Source organism: Heloderma suspectum, chromosome 4, assembly GCF_057233095.1.
Source record: "Heloderma suspectum isolate Gila_16-S chromosome 4, 16-S_ref, whole genome shotgun sequence".
NCBI lineage: Eukaryota > Metazoa > Chordata > Lepidosauria > Squamata > Helodermatidae > Heloderma > Heloderma suspectum.
In genome coordinates, this window is record NC_139461.1 from 3,719,458 (window position 1) to 3,736,871 (window position 17,414).

General features: G+C 54.6%; 2 protein-coding genes across 7 annotated transcripts in view; one reads left to right on the top strand and one right to left on the bottom strand.

The window, feature by feature from the left end:
• The window catches only part of SACK1H (scaffolding CK1 anchoring protein H), a 29,384-nt gene extending 24,782 nt beyond the window's left edge, over positions 1-4,602 (bottom strand). The window contains exon 1 of one of the 3 annotated variants that reach the window (XM_084854656.1): positions 3,175-4,602. In XM_084854656.1, the coding sequence (XP_084710782.1) occupies positions 3,175-3,871 (697 nt within the window). In that variant the 5' untranslated portion in view covers positions 3,872-4,602. Of the gene's footprint in view, positions 1-2,630 lie in introns of all 3 variants that reach the window. The other 2 variants (XM_084854655.1, XM_084854657.1) reach the window with 2 other exon arrangements.
• Positions 4,183-17,414, top strand: part of IQANK1 (IQ motif and ankyrin repeat containing 1) — an 89,116-nt gene continuing 75,884 nt past the window's right edge. For 2 of the 4 annotated variants that reach the window (XM_084854673.1, XM_084854672.1), the window contains exon 1: positions 4,196-4,459. The gene's annotated coding sequence lies outside the window, so the exon portion shown is untranslated. Of the gene's footprint in view, positions 4,460-17,414 lie in introns of all 4 variants that reach the window. The other 2 variants (XM_084854667.1, XM_084854668.1) reach the window with 2 other exon arrangements.

Genomic DNA, 17,414 nt, shown 5'->3' on the forward strand with positions numbered 1-17,414 from the left:
GCATCACATTCATCATCTGGGGCACGGGGGGCCAGGGGAGGTCCACAGCAGCCTACACGCCCTTTCCTGGGGCACCCTGCATGGCTGGTCAAAGGCACAAGCAGCTTCCAGAGACCCCCGTGAGCCCTGGCTGGTCTTCCAAAGGCTGTAGGGTGTGCCCTGCTGTGGCCAGCAAATGCAGAGTGACACAGAGCAATGTGCAGGGAAAGGGACACAGGAAAAGGCAGGTTCCCCGCTGAACTCTGCCCTCATGCCTCAAGTGCCGCCTCGAGTGCCATTCCTTGGCAGAAAGGCAGGGTACAAATAAAACAAACAAAATGTCCATAAATGCACACAATCAGTGGCAGAGGAGGTGCTCAGCCTATGCCTGGGCTGAGCGCTCCAGACTAGGGGGAGGCGCCTCACGTGACTGGATGCTCCTCAGTCCCAGTAAATAAATAAACCATCTGGAAAAGTAGACATTGGGGAGAAGAGTTCTGGAGGGGCATTTAATCAAATCCCCCCCCCCCCGCACCTGCAGCCACCCTGGCTTCCCATCTTATTTGCCAGTTGTGGGAACAAGGACTCGACTATCTGGCACAGGACAGTCCTCATCTGAGTGTCCAGGAAACAACTGCTGCTCTGTGGATCCCAAAGGAAAGGAGACAGAAGGCGGGCAAAATCATGGCCTTCAACAAATCCACTTAGGGTGCCTGGTGCCGCAGCAGAGTGGCACTTTTGAGTTTTAGGATCTTCCATCAGACAGAAAGTTAGCTCCTATCTCAGGGACAGCTCCTCCTGCATGAGCCTTCACCCCACCCACCCTGTGTGGGTTGCATCCCAGATTGCCTCTTACATGGAAGCTAAACTGGCCTCCTCCAGAGCCAGGGGCTTCTCAGTAGCAGCTCCACTGCTCTGAACCTCTCTTATGGAAGAAATCCATACAGCCCCTCACAGCTCTCTTTTGGAAAACGTACCAGCATTTTTGTATTTCAGAAAGCCTTGGGAGATTCCTTGACCAGTTACTGCTATACCCACCCTACCGTGCTGCTTCTACTTTGGGATTATGATGGTGTTTCATATTTTCAGTTATTTGGTGTTATATTTGTATTGTTTTATACGATTTTGATCATTTTGTTAATTTCTTGTTTTAATTTGTCCTCTGTGGAATTGTTGGCAGTACATAAACAGTTTATTTTATTTCTATACTACTCAATAGCTGAAGCTCTCTGGGCAGTTCACAAAATAGTTTACATCGAAATAAGTAAAACACACCTAAACCATGCCACGGTGCACTTACAATAAAAATGCGAGTTTCATCTGCTTTGCATTTCATGTAGTTATGAATTAAGACTTAGCCTAGAGAAAAACAGAATCCTCTTTGGAAAGGAGGGGGCAATTCCACTTCAAAGGCTTTACTATTATCACACATCCAAAGTGCCAAGCAGGGGCAACCCACCCTATGCCTCCTTCCCATAATCAGCCTTCCAGGCATGCCCACCATTATGCCCATTTCACAGATGGGGACATAACATTGATGGAATTCTGCACTGCAAAAGTTTGGAGAAGCAAAACGGGGGGGGGGGGGTTATCACCAGACCAGCTTCACTGTTCTTACTACACATAACTCAATTGGCCTGTAGAAGGACCCAGCTCTGTAACGCAGGACCCCCACCTCACTCCAGGGACAGTCGTTGCACAGGAAGAGCAGGAAAGGCAAGACAAGCATGGAGATGCCAAGACCACCCACCCCACCCCCTGCTCAGGGCCTCCCCAGGCATAAGAAACCGCGCAGTGGCAACAGCCTCTGCCAACACACACCTCCGCCCTGTGCCTGCCGGCTGCATGGGAAGCCACTGCGCTCGGTCACCTCCCAGGGGCACGCAGGCCTGCTAGGCCCGGGGAAGGCGTCGTTACCCACCCACGGCAACTTCTCCCACCCACGGGCACCTAGGGGCTTCTGTGAACCTGTGTGGGGGAAGGAATTCTGGGCCCTGCCCCACGTGGCAGCCCGACGAAGGGGTCATGTGTGTGTGGGGGTCTGTTCTGGCACTTGCTGTGTCATCAGCCATGCCCTTTTCTGTCCCAAGCGCTTTCTAAACCAGGTCACCACCGCCGGCCCTGCCCTGCCCTGCCCTGCCCTGCCTGCCCTTTGCAGGGACTGGTCTCTCAGGGCTCAGGCTGGTATGAATGGGCCAACAGGCCGGCGCGCACACTCGCGCACGGGAAGGAGATGGCTGGGCTGCTGGCAAGCAAGGCCAGGGCAGCCCCCGCCTGAGCACCGCCATGTGCAGGCCTGGGCCGCCATGCTGCTGCTGCTGCTGCGTGCCTGTCCCGGCGGGCAGTGCGGTGCTGCTGAGCATGGAGAACAGGGGTGCGTGTGTGGGCATGACGGTGGCAGAAGGCCCAGCAGGGCGGGGGCACAGGTGCTGCCAGCCAGCCGGCCAGCCGGCCGGCGCTCGCTCGCCCCTCCCCAGCAGCCCCAAGCCCCTCTGCTGCTAGGCCAGGCCAATGCAGCCGCCCGCCCCCCTGTCCTGCCAGGCGGGCGGGGGCTTCCCACGGCTGGGCACAGCTGCCACGACGCACCCCGTCCTCCCGGGGTGGCCTCGTGCCAGGCAGGCGGCGGGGCGCTGCGCGCAGGACTTTCTCACCCGGTAGCCCCCGCTGGGGCAGTCTCTGCCTTCCGACCCCCGCCCGGCACAGGACCACACATCGCCGCCGCGGGGGCTGTTCGTCCCCGGACCCAGGCGAACAGACTCGCCCCCGCCCCAGAAAAGCTCCGGCCCCTCGCGCGCCTCCAGCCCGCGAAGGGCTTCTCTCTTCCGCCGACGGCAAACTGAGGCGCTCGCGCGGGAACGGGGGGAGGGCTGGCCCCCGGGCCGGACCAGGCCTTCTCCGGGCTGCCGAGCGGCGAGTTGCCGCCCCCTTCCAGAGCGCCGACCGAGCCCGCGGGCGGGCGGGCGGGCTCTGGCCGGGGGAGTGCCCCCCGCCAGGCGCCCCCGGAGCGGTCAGACGGACGGCCAAGCCCCTCGGCGGCGGACAGGGGCGGCGGCACACGCCTCGCCTTACCTTGCCAGGTGAGCCGGGGCAGGCGGCGGGCGCGCTCTCTCCAGTGCTCGCTCGCTCTGGCGCTGGTGCCGCCCGCCTCCCCGCCTCCCGCCCGCCTCCCGCTCCCTCCCCCGGCGCCTGATTCACCTCGGAGCGGGCGAAAGCAAAACCCCACCCCGGGCAGGCGCAGGGGCGAGCGAACTCCGGCAGCCGCGAAGTCGGCCAGAGCGAAAGAGATAAGCGCGCCTCGCCCGCTCGGCGCATTCCTGGCGCGTCTCTTCCGCCTCGGCGCCCGGCCCGGCCCGGCCCGCCCATGGGAGGGTCGTCGGAGCCTTCGAGGCTCCAGGAAACCGGCCGTCGCGGCCCTGCAACCCCTGCGGCGTGACTCCCCCCATCGAGCGCCACTTCCGACGTTACGGTTCCCTACACGGAAAGCATTCCTCCCAAGGGAAGCACGCGAGAGCCGCATCCCTGGCGAGGAGATGCAGAGGCGGACCCCGTGCCTCGAGCTGGCCTCCGGCCCGGTCAGGGGCTCTGGGCGCTTCCCGTTCAGCCCCCCTGAACCCTCCGTGCGGGCGCAGCAGGGGCGCTTGGCGAGGCGAGCTCCGGGCCGCTGGACGCCGGCGCTCTCGCGCGCCCTCCGGGGACAAATGGGGGCCGCCGCATCCTCCTCCCAGGCGGCGCGGGTGTGTGTCCGGGCGGCCCGGCGGGTCCTGCTCCCCCCGCCCAGCGGCGCGGGGCGTGCAGGGCAGCCTAGTCGGCCAGGAACGCTTCGGGAGAGAGGGCGCTCGAGATCAGCCATCGCCGCCTGGCGCGCTCCAGATTGTCGGACTACAACTCCCATCAGCCCCTGCCAGCAGAGCCAATGGACGGGCACCCTGCCAGCTGTAGTCCAACACACGCTGGGGGCGGCGGCCCTGGACGGTTCCTGGCGCCGCCGGCTCGGGGGGCCCCTGCACTGCCGGCCTCCCGCACTTCTGGGCCCCACGGGCCCGCTCAAGGCCTGCTCCCGGAGGGCGCCCCCCTTGGGGCTGGCCCTGCCGCGCTCAGGAGCGCCGGGGCCCTCCCCTGCGGCCCAGCCACGGACTCCTCGCGGGGCGCCAGCAGCTTGCGCAGAGGGCGGGGCGGCTGCGCTTTCGCCTTCGGGTTGTGCCTGATCCGGCTTGGCGGCCCGCAACGGAGGCGACAGCCGGGCGTTGCCTGGAGGGAGCGGCTCCCGCGGGGGAAGGGGAGGATCTGACTGACTCGCGCCTGGGCGCCTCCGCCCCGCCCGACGGGCACAGAGGAGCCTGCGGGGCCGAGCCCTGCCCTGCCCCGCGGGGACTCCCCCGCCCGGGAGCCGCGGCCGTCCGCCGCCCGCCCCACGGGAGCGCGTCAGCGGAGAGCCCGCCGGCACCGCGGTGGCTGCTGTGGAGGAGGCGCTCTGCGGAAGGTGCGCCGGTTGAGGGCCTCGCCTGGATGGCGGGTGGGGCCGCCCATCCGAGGCTGGGTGCCTGTTCCGGCGCGGCCGCGCCGGGCTCAGGCGGGAGAGCGCAGAAACGGGGCGAGCGCGCGGGGGCCGAGGCGGCGGCTGCCTCGCGCGCCCGGCCCCGCTCAGGCTTCCCTACGCTGCCTGGGAGCTGCGCGCCAGGCTTCGCAGTGGGGGCTTTCCCCTGCCCCCCGCAGGCCGCGCAGGGGTGGGCCCGGGCCTTCGCAAGCGGAGCAGCGCTGCCAGGGAGCCGCGCCTTCCGGGCGGGGGCGGGAAGCGGAGGGGCCGGGCGCGCCGCCTGGGGCTGCTGCGGGCCCCAGCCGGTGGCCTGGCCCGGGGTGCTGAGCGCCCGCTGCCGCGGCAGGCCAGCTGCAGTCTCCGGCAGTGCCCGGGCCAAATCACCCTTTGCAGGCCGTGTTGCCCAGCGGAGCGGTGCCAAGTGGTTCATGGATCTTGGCCAGGGAAAGAGGTGGTGGAAACCTCAGCAGCCACTGTCGCGTTGGCGTGACGCTTTGCAGATCAAGTCAGTCGCGCTTGTCGTGACCTGGGCGCCGCAGTTAATGCGGCTCCGGTGGCAGAGGTGCCCAGCGCTCTGTCTGGCTGAGTTTCAGTGGCTGAGGCCTGAGGATGTGGACAAGATGCTTCGCCAAGGCCGGCCAGCCACCTGTGTGCTTGTCCCTTGGCTGCCATGGCTTATTACATGCAATAGGGAGGGAATCTCTGGCAGGGTCCAAGAGGTTGTCAACTCCTCCTCGAGAGAGGGAGCGTTGCCAGCCGCTTTGAAGTTGGCTGTTATGAGACTGCTCCTGAAAACACATAACATGGCCCCAGAAGATGTTAACAATTATAGGCCGGTTGCCAATATCTCCTTCCTGGGCAAGGTGCTTGAGTGGGCGGTTCCTGGCCAACTCCAGGCACTCTTGAATGAGACTGATTAGAACATAAGAGCAGCCCTGCTGGATCAGACTAAGGGTCCATGTAGTCCAGCATTCTGTTCAGACAGTGGCCAACCAGCTGTCGACCGGGAACCCAGAAGCAGGGCATAAGCGCATCAACACCCTCCCACCCATGTTCCCCAGCAACTGATGTACATCTGCTCACTGTCTCTGGTACTGGGGGTAGCACATAGCCATCAAGACTAGTAGCCACTGATACCATTTTCCTTCAGCAATTTGTCTAACCCCCTTTTAAGGCCATCCACATTGGTGGCCATCACTACATCCTGTGGTAGCAAATTCCATACTTTACATGCTGTGTAAAGAAGTCCTTCCTTTAATCTGTCCTGAATCTTTCCACAATCACCTTCATGGGGTGACCCCAGGTTCTAGTATTTTGGGAGAGTGAGGGAGGGGTTGGACTCAATGGTCTTATAGGCCCCTTCCAACCCTACTATGCTATGAAACATCTCCCTCTCCACATTCTCCACACCATGCATAATTTTGTCCACCTCTATCACGTCTCCCCTTGTCCTTTTTTCCAAGCTAAACAAGCCCAGCTGCTGTAACTTTCCCTCATAGGGGAGATGCTGCAGCCCCTTGATTAATTTAGTTGCCCTTTTCTGCACTTTTTCTAGCTCTACAATGTCTTTTTTTTAGATGTGGTGACCGGAACTGTGCACAGTATTCCAAGTGTGGTCGCACCATAGATTTGTATAAGGGCAGGGAATTGTATAAGGGAATTTATTCTCAGTTCCTTTTCTAATTATGCCTAAAATGGAGTTACAGCAGCCACACTCTGGAGCTCCTCACAATCCCTTTTTGTTTTAACCACCGTAAATAATTTGGTGTCATCGGCAAACTTGGCCCTTCATTGCTCACTCCTAATTCCAGATCATTTATGTACAAGTGATACTAATGCAGATCCCTGTGGGACCCCACTACTTACTTCCCTCCATTGGGAGAATTTACCATTTATTCCTACTCTCTGCTTACTGTTCTTTAACCAGTGACTGATCCATCAGAGGACCTGTCCTCTTATTCTATGACTGCTAAGTTTGCTCAGGAGTCTTTGGAGAGGGACTTGGTCAAAAGGTCCCTTAACACTGCTCATCAGCCATGCTGGTGACCTCCTGGACTTGGTGCTAGCTTTGCTAACCTGTGGTATACATTTTAGATGGGCTTCTGTTATTGTGGTTTTGAGTAGGGCTGTGCTGGGACAGCTTCTGAGGTGGGCCCAATCCAGCTTGGGTGGATTCGGTGGGGGGGCCGACCCACCTCGGCCCTGACCCTGAAGCGAGGTTTGGATGGCAAACCCTGCTTTGGGTCCCCCCCCATGCCCCCACGCAACCCCCCAGCTCCTCACCTGGGCTGCCGCCTCCTCTGCTGCTGCTGCATCCGTTGCCTTCTACGTCGTGCTGCCGTCACCTTTGCCGCTGCCGCCACCATCTCCTGAGGCCTGGAGGCGCGGCAACTCATCTTCATCCAGGGAGACGCCATTTTTAAAATGGCAACTCCCTGGAAGAAGATGAGTTGCCACGCCTCCAGGCCTCAGGAGATGATGGAGGTGGCAGTGGGTGGTGGCAGCAGAGAAGATGGCGCAGAAGGTGGAGAAGGCAGTGGTGCAATGGCGAGGAGAAGGCAGCGGAGAAGGTGGCTTAGGTAAGAACCTGTAGGCACTGGGGGGGTGTGCTGGGCTGGAGGCTGGAGCTCCAAAGTGTCCCGAGTGCTTCGGTGAGCCCCCGACCTGCTCCAGATCACTTCGTGCCCCCTCCGCTTCGCCTCGGAAGGAGGACAAAGTGACCCGAAGCAACGCACTTCGACTCGGAGTTCAGGCGTCGGGCCAAAGCAGTGCGCTGCCCTAGTTTTGAGTAATCTCCAAGCATTTTGAAGGGATTTAATCCTCTTGACTCCCCCTTTTAACTTCCTTTTCACCAGTTCCCTCATTTTAGAGAAGTTCCCTCTTCTGAAGTCAAATGTGACTGTGTTGGGCTTCCTGGGCAATTTTACACACACACATATAAAAGCTGATAGTACTGTGGTCGCTGTTTCCAATTGGTCCAGCAACATTTACATCTTGTGCTAGGTCCTGGGCGACACCACTTAGGATTAAATCCAGGGTCGCCTCCCTTCTGGTCGGTTCCATGACCAACTATTCTAGGGCACAATCGTTTAGGGCATTGCAAAATTTAACCTCTTTGTCATGGCTGGAACATGCATCTATCCAGTCTACGTGGGGGTAACTGGAGTCGCCCATTATTACAACACTTCCTTGTTTGGTGACCTCCCTGATTTTGTTTTCCATCTCAAGGTCACTCTGAGCATTCTGGTCTGAGGGACGATAGCATGTTCCTAGCACCAAATTAGTTTTGGAGCCTGGTATTGTCACCCACAGTGCTTCTGTGGAAGAGCCTGCCCCTTTTAGGTATTTTAGATACATTTCAATCGGCCTTCAAGCCTGGTTTTGGAACAGAAACTGCCTTGGTCTCCTTTTGGGATGATCTTTGCCGAGAGAGGGACAGGGGGAGTGTGACTCTTTTGATTCTCTTGACCTCTCAGCGGCTTTTGATACTGTTGACGATAGTATCCTTCTGGATAGACTATCTAGGTTGGGAGTTGCAGGCACTGTGTCAGAGTGGTTCTGCTCCTGTTTGGATGGCCTGTTTCCAGGAAGTGGTGCTCTGTACTTAGCAGCTATGCTATGGGGCTCCACAGGGCTCTATTCTATCCCCCATGCTGTTCAACATCTACATGAAACCTCTGGGGGAGGTTATCTGGAGGTGTGGGCTGAGGTGTCATTAATATGCGGATGACACCCAATGCTATCTCTCCTTTTCATCAAACCCAGATGAGGCAGTGGCTGTTCTGAATCAGTGCCTGGGCACGGCAATGGACTGGATGAGGGCCAATAAACTGAGACTCAGTCCAGACAAGATGGAAGTCCTGTTAGTGGGTGGTTTGTGTGCCTGGCTAAGTGATGTTCAACCTGTTCTGGAGGGGGCTGCACCCTCAGTTTGAGGGTGCTCTTGGATCCAGCATTGTCACTTGAGGCACAGGTGGAGTTGGTGGCATGGAGCACCTTCTATCAGCTTAGGCTAACATACCAAGTGCGCCCTGATCTGGACAGAGATGGCAGAGCTACAGTCATCCATGCTCTGGTAGCCTCTCATTTGGATCGCTGTAATGCACTGTATGTGGGGCCAGCTTTCAATGTGGACCACAAAGTTCAGCTGGCCCAAAATAGGGCAGCAAGACTGTTAACGAGGACTGGCCAGCCTTATACTATGCCATCACTTTTCCATCTGCGCTGGCTGCCAGTCCATGTCCAGGCCTGATTCAAAGTGCTGGTATTAACATTCAAAGCCCGAAACGGCTTGGGGCCAGGCTACCTGAAAGATCATCTCCTCCCGTATATACCTGTCTGGACTCTAGATCATCTGGGAGCCCCCACCAAAGGAAGTGAAGTGGGTGGCTACTAAGAGGAGGGCCTTTTCTACTGTGGCACCCCAGTTGTGGAAGGAGCTTCCCACCTGGCACCTATGTTGTGCTCTTTTCGGCACCAGGTTAAGACCTTATTTTTCCGGCTATTTTAGATTTTCAGTTTATGTTGTTTTAAATCTGTTACTGTATTTTAAATCTTTGCATGGCTGCTAGGTTTTACTTGGTTATTATTTTTATTTTGTATGGTAGTTTTAAACTTTTACATTGTATTTTATCATGCTGTATTTTATGGCTTTAATTGTTGTGAACTGCCCAGAGAGCTTTGAATGTTGGGCAGTATAGAAATGGAATAAATAAGTAAATGTACAGCTATTAGAGATGGTTCAGAAACTTCAGTTAGTACAAAATGCAGGTACTCAGGTACTGTCATGTGAACCCTGAGGCTGACCAAGAAAGTCCTGGGCCCTCTGGAGATATGGCTTCAAATCTCCACCCACCCCCAGAAAGGCAGAAAGCTGTACCCCTGAGTCAGAGGGGGATGCTGAGCCACCAGCCAGCCCCTGAGAATGCCAGCACCTGAAGGTACAGGCCAGGAGCATGGCTGGGTGAAGGAGCACCCATTTGCAGAAAAGACTCCTCAAGAGTAAAGGCCTCCTCATGGGTAAGATCCTCCTCCAATGTAGGACCTCTGCCAGAGGGCCTGCAATGATCTGCAGCTGAGCCCTGGGTGGGGCTCTGAGCTCAAGCTACATAAACTGAAGTCTAGCTATTGCTGGAAAAACACAGGTCTTGAGCACTCAGGTCAGAAGCCCTCAGCTAAAACATGAGTGCAATAACGCCCTTCTGCCCACTTATGAACAAGTTAAAAAGCCCCTGTCCCAGCAGAGATCCTTGGAGGTCACCACTGTTTACATTCTTCCATTGGGAGAGTTGACCACTTATTTCTATTCTCTCCTTTCTGTTCGTTGACCAGTTACCAATCCAGAAGAGGACCTCTCTTGTTATCCATACCTACTAAGTTTGCTCAGGGGTCAGAAGCCTTTTGAAAGTCCTAGTAAATGATATCTTCCAGATCACTCCTATCCATATGCTTTTTGACACTGAAAAAAATGTACAAGGTTAGTGAGGCAGGACTTAAACTTGCAGAACCTATTTTGATTCTCCTTCAGCAAAACTTGTCCTTCCGTATGCTTGATAGTTTTATTTTTTAATATCGCTTTTCACCAAATTACACCCCACCCCCAGAACCCTTTTTAAAAACTGGTGTTACATCGGCTGTTCTCTGGTCCTCGAGTACCAAAGCTCATCTCAGAGATCCAGTACATATTTTTCTTAGACGTTCCGCAGTTTCACATCTGAGTACTTTCAGAACTCTTGGATCAATGCTGTCTGGACCTGGTGCCTTGTTACCCAGAGAACTCCAGCTGTTGGGTAGTCTAAAAGTGTAATCAATCATCTGTCACTTTGGGCTGAGCCAGGCTGAAGACCCTGCTAAACCTCAGCACGGTCCCAAGGAAGCCTCCAAGCTGGTCCACCAGAAGGCAATTCACTGGGCGTAAAAGCCTGTAACCTTAACAGCCCTGGGAGAATGACTACATGGAGCCCTGCTGGGAGCCAGACCAGAGGGGGTCAGTGGCTGGGGAGCATGGGCGGGGGGTGCCATTGCGCTCATGTCGTGCTTGTGGGTTTCCTGTGCGCAGCTGGTTGGCCGCTGTGTGAACGGAATGCTGGGCTAGAGCGACCCTTGGTCTGAGCCGGCCTCAGAGCTCTTATGTTCTCGCCTGTTCCCTCCCCCTCCAGGTGGGGGCATTGTCTTACCTGCATAGAGAGCCCCCACCATCCCCACTTACCCTGGGAAATGGGTGCACAGTCCCCAGAAAGGCACTGGCCCAGGGGAGGAACCAAAGGCAAAGCAGCTGGTTTCAGATGGGATATGTTTCTCATTAGAAGGCGATTAACAACTGGGGTGGGCGGGTGGGGGAACGGAGGGGGACCAAGGCTGTTCACAGGGCAGGGGCGGCAGGCAGGCTGGCAGGCAGGGGGCTTTTGGGGGGGCTCTGCTGCCTAGCACAGCCAGGATGGCCAGCTGTGCGTCCTCCATCGCCTTCTGCTGGTGGAGCTCCATCTGGTGGAGCTCCCAGTGCACAGCAGCCTCTTCAGTCTGACATCAATCCCTGGGAAAATTCTGGAGCAGATGATAAAGGAATCCATCTGGAAGCACCTTGACAACAATGCCGTGATTACTCGAAGCCAACATGCATTTGTCAAGAACAAATCCTGCCAGATGAATCTGATCTCATTTTTTGATCAAGTAACCTCCCTTGTAGACCGTGGGAATGCTGTAGACATCATATACCTCGACTTCAGCAAAGCTTTCGACAAAGTGCCCCATGATATTCTGATGAGCAAACTAGCTCAAAGTGGGCTAGATGAAACAACGATCCGGTGGAGCCACAGTTGGCTACAGAATCGGACTCAAAAGAGCGCTTATCAATGGGACCTTCTCAAACTGGGAGAGGTAACGAGCGGGGTACCGCAGGGCTCAGTCCTGGGCCCAGTGCTCTTCAACATTTGTATTAATGACATGGAGAAGGAGGTGCAGGGAATGCTGATCAAATTTGCAGATGACACCAAAGTGGGCGGGATAGCTAATACTTTGGAAGACAGAAACAGAATTCAAAGTGATCGTGATAGACTGGAGCGCTGGGCAGAAAACAACAGAATGACATTTCATAGGGACAAATGCCAAGTTCTGCACCTAGGAAAAAGAAACCAAATGCACAGTTACAAGATGGGGGATACGTGGCTCAACAACACTACAAGCGAGAAGGATCTTGGAATTGTTGTCGATCACAAGCTGAATATGAGCCAACCATGTGATGTGGCTGCAAAAAAGGCAAATGCTCTTTTGGGCTGCATTCATAGAAGCATCGCTTCCAAATCCCGGGAAGTACTAGTTCCCCTCTACTCAGCACTGGTTAGGCCTCATCTGGAGTACTGTGTCCAGTTCTGGGCACCACACTTGAAGAAGGATGCAGACAAACTGGAGAGGGTTCAGAGGAGGGCAACAAAGATGATCAGGGGACTGGAAACAAAGCCCTCTGAAGAGAGACTGAAAGAACTGGGCATGTTTAGCCTTGAGAAGAGAAGACTGAGGGGAGATAGGATAGCGCTCTTCAAGTACTTGAAAGGTTGTCACAGAGAGGAAGGCCAGGATCTCTTCTGGATCATTCCAGAGTGCAGGACACGGAATCATGGGCTCAAGTTACAGGAAGCCAGATTCCAGCTGAACATCAGGAAAAGCTTCCTGACTGTCAGAGCAATACGACAATGGAACCAATTACCTGGGAAGGTGGTGGGCTCTCCCACACTGGAGGCCTTCAAGACGAGGCTGGACAGCCATTTGTCAGGGATGCTCTGACTTGGATTCCTGCATTGAGCAGGGGGTTGGACTCGATGGCCTTGTAGGCCCCTTCCAACCCTACTGTTCTATGATTCTATGATCCGCTGCTCACCAGGATCTTCTGGATGTGGCCCCATGAGCAACCCAGGCCTGCCAGATGTCCTGCAACGCCCTTCAGCCACCATCGCCCTTCTGCCTTCCGACCTATGGAAAAGTGCAGTGACTATGTCTGCCTAGATCCCCTGCCGACCAGCCAGGGTAAGAGCACTAAAAGAGTCTGGAAGCTGGATCATGCCCACAGGGGCCTCTCTGGTCCAGGATCATCCTGTTTCCCAGAGTGGCTGATCGAATGCCTCTGGGAAGCCTGCCAGCTGGACAGGAGCGAGACAGGAGCACCCTCCCACTCGTTTTTCCTCGTTTTACTCTTGGGAGGCCTACTGCCTCTGATAGCAGAAGTCACATATAGCCATGCTAACCAATAGCCATTGACGGTGTTGTTGGGGAGCTCAGCCATCAGACAAACAAAGGCCTTCCTGACTTTCAAGTCACCAGCCTAGTCAAGCAACCCAGAAGGCCAGCTCGAAGCCAACATGGATTTGTCAAAAACAAACCTTGCCAGACAAATCTGATCTCATTTTTTGATCAAGTAACCTCCCTTGTGGACCGTGGGAATGCTGTGGACATCATATACCTTGACTTCAGCAAAGCTTTCGACAAAGTGCCCCATGATATCCTGATGAGCAAGCTAGCTCAATGTGGGCTAGATGAAACAACGATCCAGTGGAGCCACAGTTGGCTACAGAATCGGACTCAAAGAGTGCTTATCAATGGGACCTTCTCAAATTGGGGAGAGGTAACGAGTGGGGTACCGCAGGGCTCAGTCCTGGGCCCAGTGCTCTTCAACATTTGTATTAATGACTTGGAGGAGGAGGTGCAGGGAATGCTGATCAAATTTGCAGATGACACAAAATTGGGCGGGATAGCGAATACTCTGGAAGACAGAAACAAAATTCAAAGTGATCTTGATAGACTGGAGTGCTGGGCAGAAAACAACAGAATGACATTGAATAGGGATAAATGCCAAGTTCTGCACCTAGGAAAAAGAAACCAAATGCACAGTTACAAGATGGGGGATACGTGGCTCAACCACACTACAAGCGAGAAGGATCTTGGAAGTGGTGTTGATCACAAGCTGAATATGAGCCAACCATGTGATGTGGCTGCAAAAAAGGCAAATGCTCTTTTGGGCTGCATTCATAGAAGCATAGCTTCCAAATCCCAGGAAGTAGTAGTTCCGCTCTACTCAGCACTGGTTAGGCCTCATCTGGAGTACTGTGTCCAGTTCTGGGCACCACACTTTAGGAAGGATGCAGACAAGCTGGAGAGGGTTCAGAGGAGGGCAACGAAGATGATCAGGGGACTGGAAACAAAGCCCCCTGAGGAGAGACTGAAAGAACTGGGCATGTTTAGCCTTGAGAAGACTGAGGGGAGATATGATAGCGCTCTTCAAGGACTTGGAAGGTTGTCCCAGAGGGGAAGGCCAGGATCTCTTCTTGATCATCCCAGGGTGCAGGACACGGAACAATGGGCTCAAGTGACAGGAAGCCAGATTCTGGCTGAACATCAGGAACAACGTCCTGACTGTTAGAGCAATACGACAATGGAACCAATTCCCGAGGGAGGTGGTGGGCTCTCCCACACTGGAGGCATTCAAGATGAGGCTGGACAGCCCTCTATCGGGGATGCTCTGACTTGGATTCCTGCACTGAGCAGGGGGTTGGACTTGATGGCCTTGTAGGCCCCTTCCAACCCTACTATTCTATGATTCTATAATTCTGAGGGTAACTTCAGTGGGCCAGTCTAAAGGTTTGGTGGGAAATATGGTCCAATCCTGAAGCATCCTCCCCTCAGGTGGACCAGCAAGTCAAAGAACCTCCTGGGGGTGCCAGGAGGTAACAAAGACCTCTACCTCAGGGGTGGGCTGTATGTGGCCCACCACATTGTTTTCTCTGGGCCTGCCACCCGCCTCCCCAGGTTTTAATTAAATTAAGTGATTTATTTATTTATTTCATTGGTGGTGCAGGCCACTGCTGCAATGGTGCCTCGGTCTCTCCAGCAGCAGCTGAGCTTCCCTCCCTAGTAGCTTCCCTCTCCAACCTCTGTAAGTGGTGAAAAAGCGGGAGAGGAAAAGGGGAGACATCACTGTAAACACAGCAGTGCTTTGTCACAGTGATCGCTTGAGCACTGCGATTATACACACACACACGCTTCACAAAAATTAGGAAACACTCCCACCGCTGAAGAGGGAGAAGAGACCTATGATCAGGCAAACATGAAATGGAAAATGAGACCTAGCCCAACAGCTGAGCTTCCCTCCCCGACCTCTGCGAGCAGCAAAAACCCACTCTCTCTTGCCATAGGTGAGGCTGCAGATATCAGTAGTGCTGCTCGGCTCACAATCTTTGTGTGTGGGATTAGTCCAGGGAAGCTAAGCAGACTGTTAGATAGAAATGTATAGAAATGTATGCAATATATGTCCCATATATAAGCTGGTTCAGACTCTTGTTCTTTCTCCCCAAGCTACACGACAAAGAAGGCAGCGCATATGCATATGAACCATGGTTCAGGGCCTGCCACTTCTTGCTTCAGCCCCAGCCTCTTCAGATGGACAGCCCCCCGCCAGCTAACCAGCCTAAAAAATGTCCCTCCGCCTCACGGAAGTTGCCCACCCCTGCTCTACCTGAGGGTCCCTCATAAGCGTGGCTTGTGTGATGCTTAACCAGCCAGCTTAAATACAATCAAGATGCCAGAATCTTTGGAAGGCTGCTATTCATTCCTCAAAGGCAAGCTCTGAACTCCTTTCTTTCCTTCATCCTGACTTGAAAGCCCAGCATTATTGCCCCTTTTGTGCACTTTGCCTGAACTCTGTAACAGCCTTGAAGGCCAACTGCTCGGTACTTGATCAAGGGACCCAGTGTGGTCATTCTCCTGTGTGGCTCCAAGATCCGGCCAGGGTTTGTCTGGCTAGCTGCCTATCCCATATGATCTTTCCCCTTAGCGCTCCCCCCCCCCCCGAGACGGAGCCCACATTTCCAGTCTGTTTCCCTTCTTGCTTGCAGCACCTTACTGCCTAGTATCCCATAAGAACGTAAGAAGAGCCCTGCTGGATCAGACCCAGGGTCCACCTAGTCTAGGATTCTGTTGACACAGTGGCCAACCAGCTGCCCACCGGAAACCCACAAGCAGGGCATGAGCGCAACAGCACCTCCCACCCATGTTCCCCAGCAACTGGGTGTACACAGGCTCACTGCCTCTGGTACTGGAGGCAGCACATCATCATCAGGACTAGTAGCCATTGATAGCCTTTGTCTCCAGCAATTTGTCTAACCCACTTTCAAAGCCATCCAAATGGGTCGCCATCACCACATCCTGTGGTAGTGAAGTCTATCATTTAACTACGCACTGTGTGAAGCCCTTCCTTTTAACTGTCCTGAATCTCCCCGCAAACAGCTTCATAGGATGACTCCGGGTTCTAGTATTCTGAGAGAGGGAGAAAAATGTCTCCCTGTCCACATTCTCCACACCATGCATAATTTCGTAGACCTCTATCACGTCTCCCCTTGCCCTCCTTTTTTCCAAGCTAAACAATCCCAGCTGTTGTGACCTTTTTTCATAGGGGAGATTCTCCCCCCCTTGATCATTTTAGTTGCCCTTTTCCGCGCTTTTTCCAGCTCTATAGTATGTTTTTTAGTTGTGGTGGCCAGAACTATACACAGTATTCCAAGTGTGGTCACACCACAGATTTGTATAGGGGCAGTATGATCTTGGCAGCTTTATTCTCAATTCCTTTTCTAATTATGCCTAACATGCAGTTTGCCTTTTTTACAGCAGCTGCACACTGGGTTGACATCTTCATTGAGCTGTCCACCACACCCCCAAGATCTCTTTCCTGGTCAGTCACCACTAGCTCAGATCCCATCAGGCTATACCTGAAGTTGGGATTTTTCCCCCCAACATGCATCATTTTACACTTGCTTACATTGAACGACAGTTGACCTTTAGAAGCCCATCCTCCCAGTTTGGAGAGATCCTTTTGGAGCTCCTCACAATCCCTTTTTGTTTTAACCATCTAAGGGCACAATCCTACAGGGATAGGTGGCTGCCTCCGAACTCAGGGGACCGCCTATCCAGTGGAGGGCAGTAGGAGCGTGGAGGGGATCATTCCCTCCAGGCGTCTTCTGCCCTGCATTTGCGGCTGTCTGGCCGTGGGATCCCCATGATCCCCTTCAAGGATCACTGCCTTGTTGTGGCAAAGGGACCTGCGTAACTCAGTGAAGCCATAAGCTATGCCATGCAGGGCCACCCAAGACGGACAGGTCATACAATCCTAGAATCACAGAACAGTAGGGTTGGAACGGGCCTACGAGGCCATCGAGTCCAACCCCCTGGTCAGTGCAGGAATCCAAGTCAGAGCATCCCTGACAGGTGGCTGTCCAGCCTCGTCTTGAACGCCTCCAGTGTGGGAGAGGCCACCGCCTCCCCAGGTCATTCGTTCCATTGCTGTAACAGTCAGGAAGTTTTTCCTGATGTTCAGCCGGAATCTGGCTTCCTGTCACTTGAGCCCATGATTCCGTGTCCTGCACTCTGGGATGATCGAGAAGAGATCCTGGCCTTCTTCTCTGTGACAACCTTTCAAGTACTTGAAGAGCGCTATCCTATCTCCCCTCAGTCTTCTCAAGGCTAAACATGCCCAGTTCTTTCAGTCTCTCTTCAGAGGGCTTTGTTTCCAGTCCCCTGATCATCTTTGTTGCCCTCCTCTGAACCCTCTCCAGCTTGTCTGCATCCTTCTTAAAGTACAGTGCCCAGAACTGGACACAATACTCCAGATGAGGCCTAACCAGTGCTGAGTAGAGGGGAACTAGTACTTCCCGGGATTTGGAAGCGATGCTTCTATGAATGCAGCCCAAAAGAGCATTTGCCTTTTTTGCAGCCGCATCACATGGTTGGCTCATATTCAGCTTGTGATCAACAACACTTCCAAGATCCTTCTCGCTTGTAGTGTTGTTGAGCCACGTATCCCCCATCTTGTAACTGTGCATTTGGTTTCTTTCTCCTAGGTGCAGAACTTGGCATTTATCTC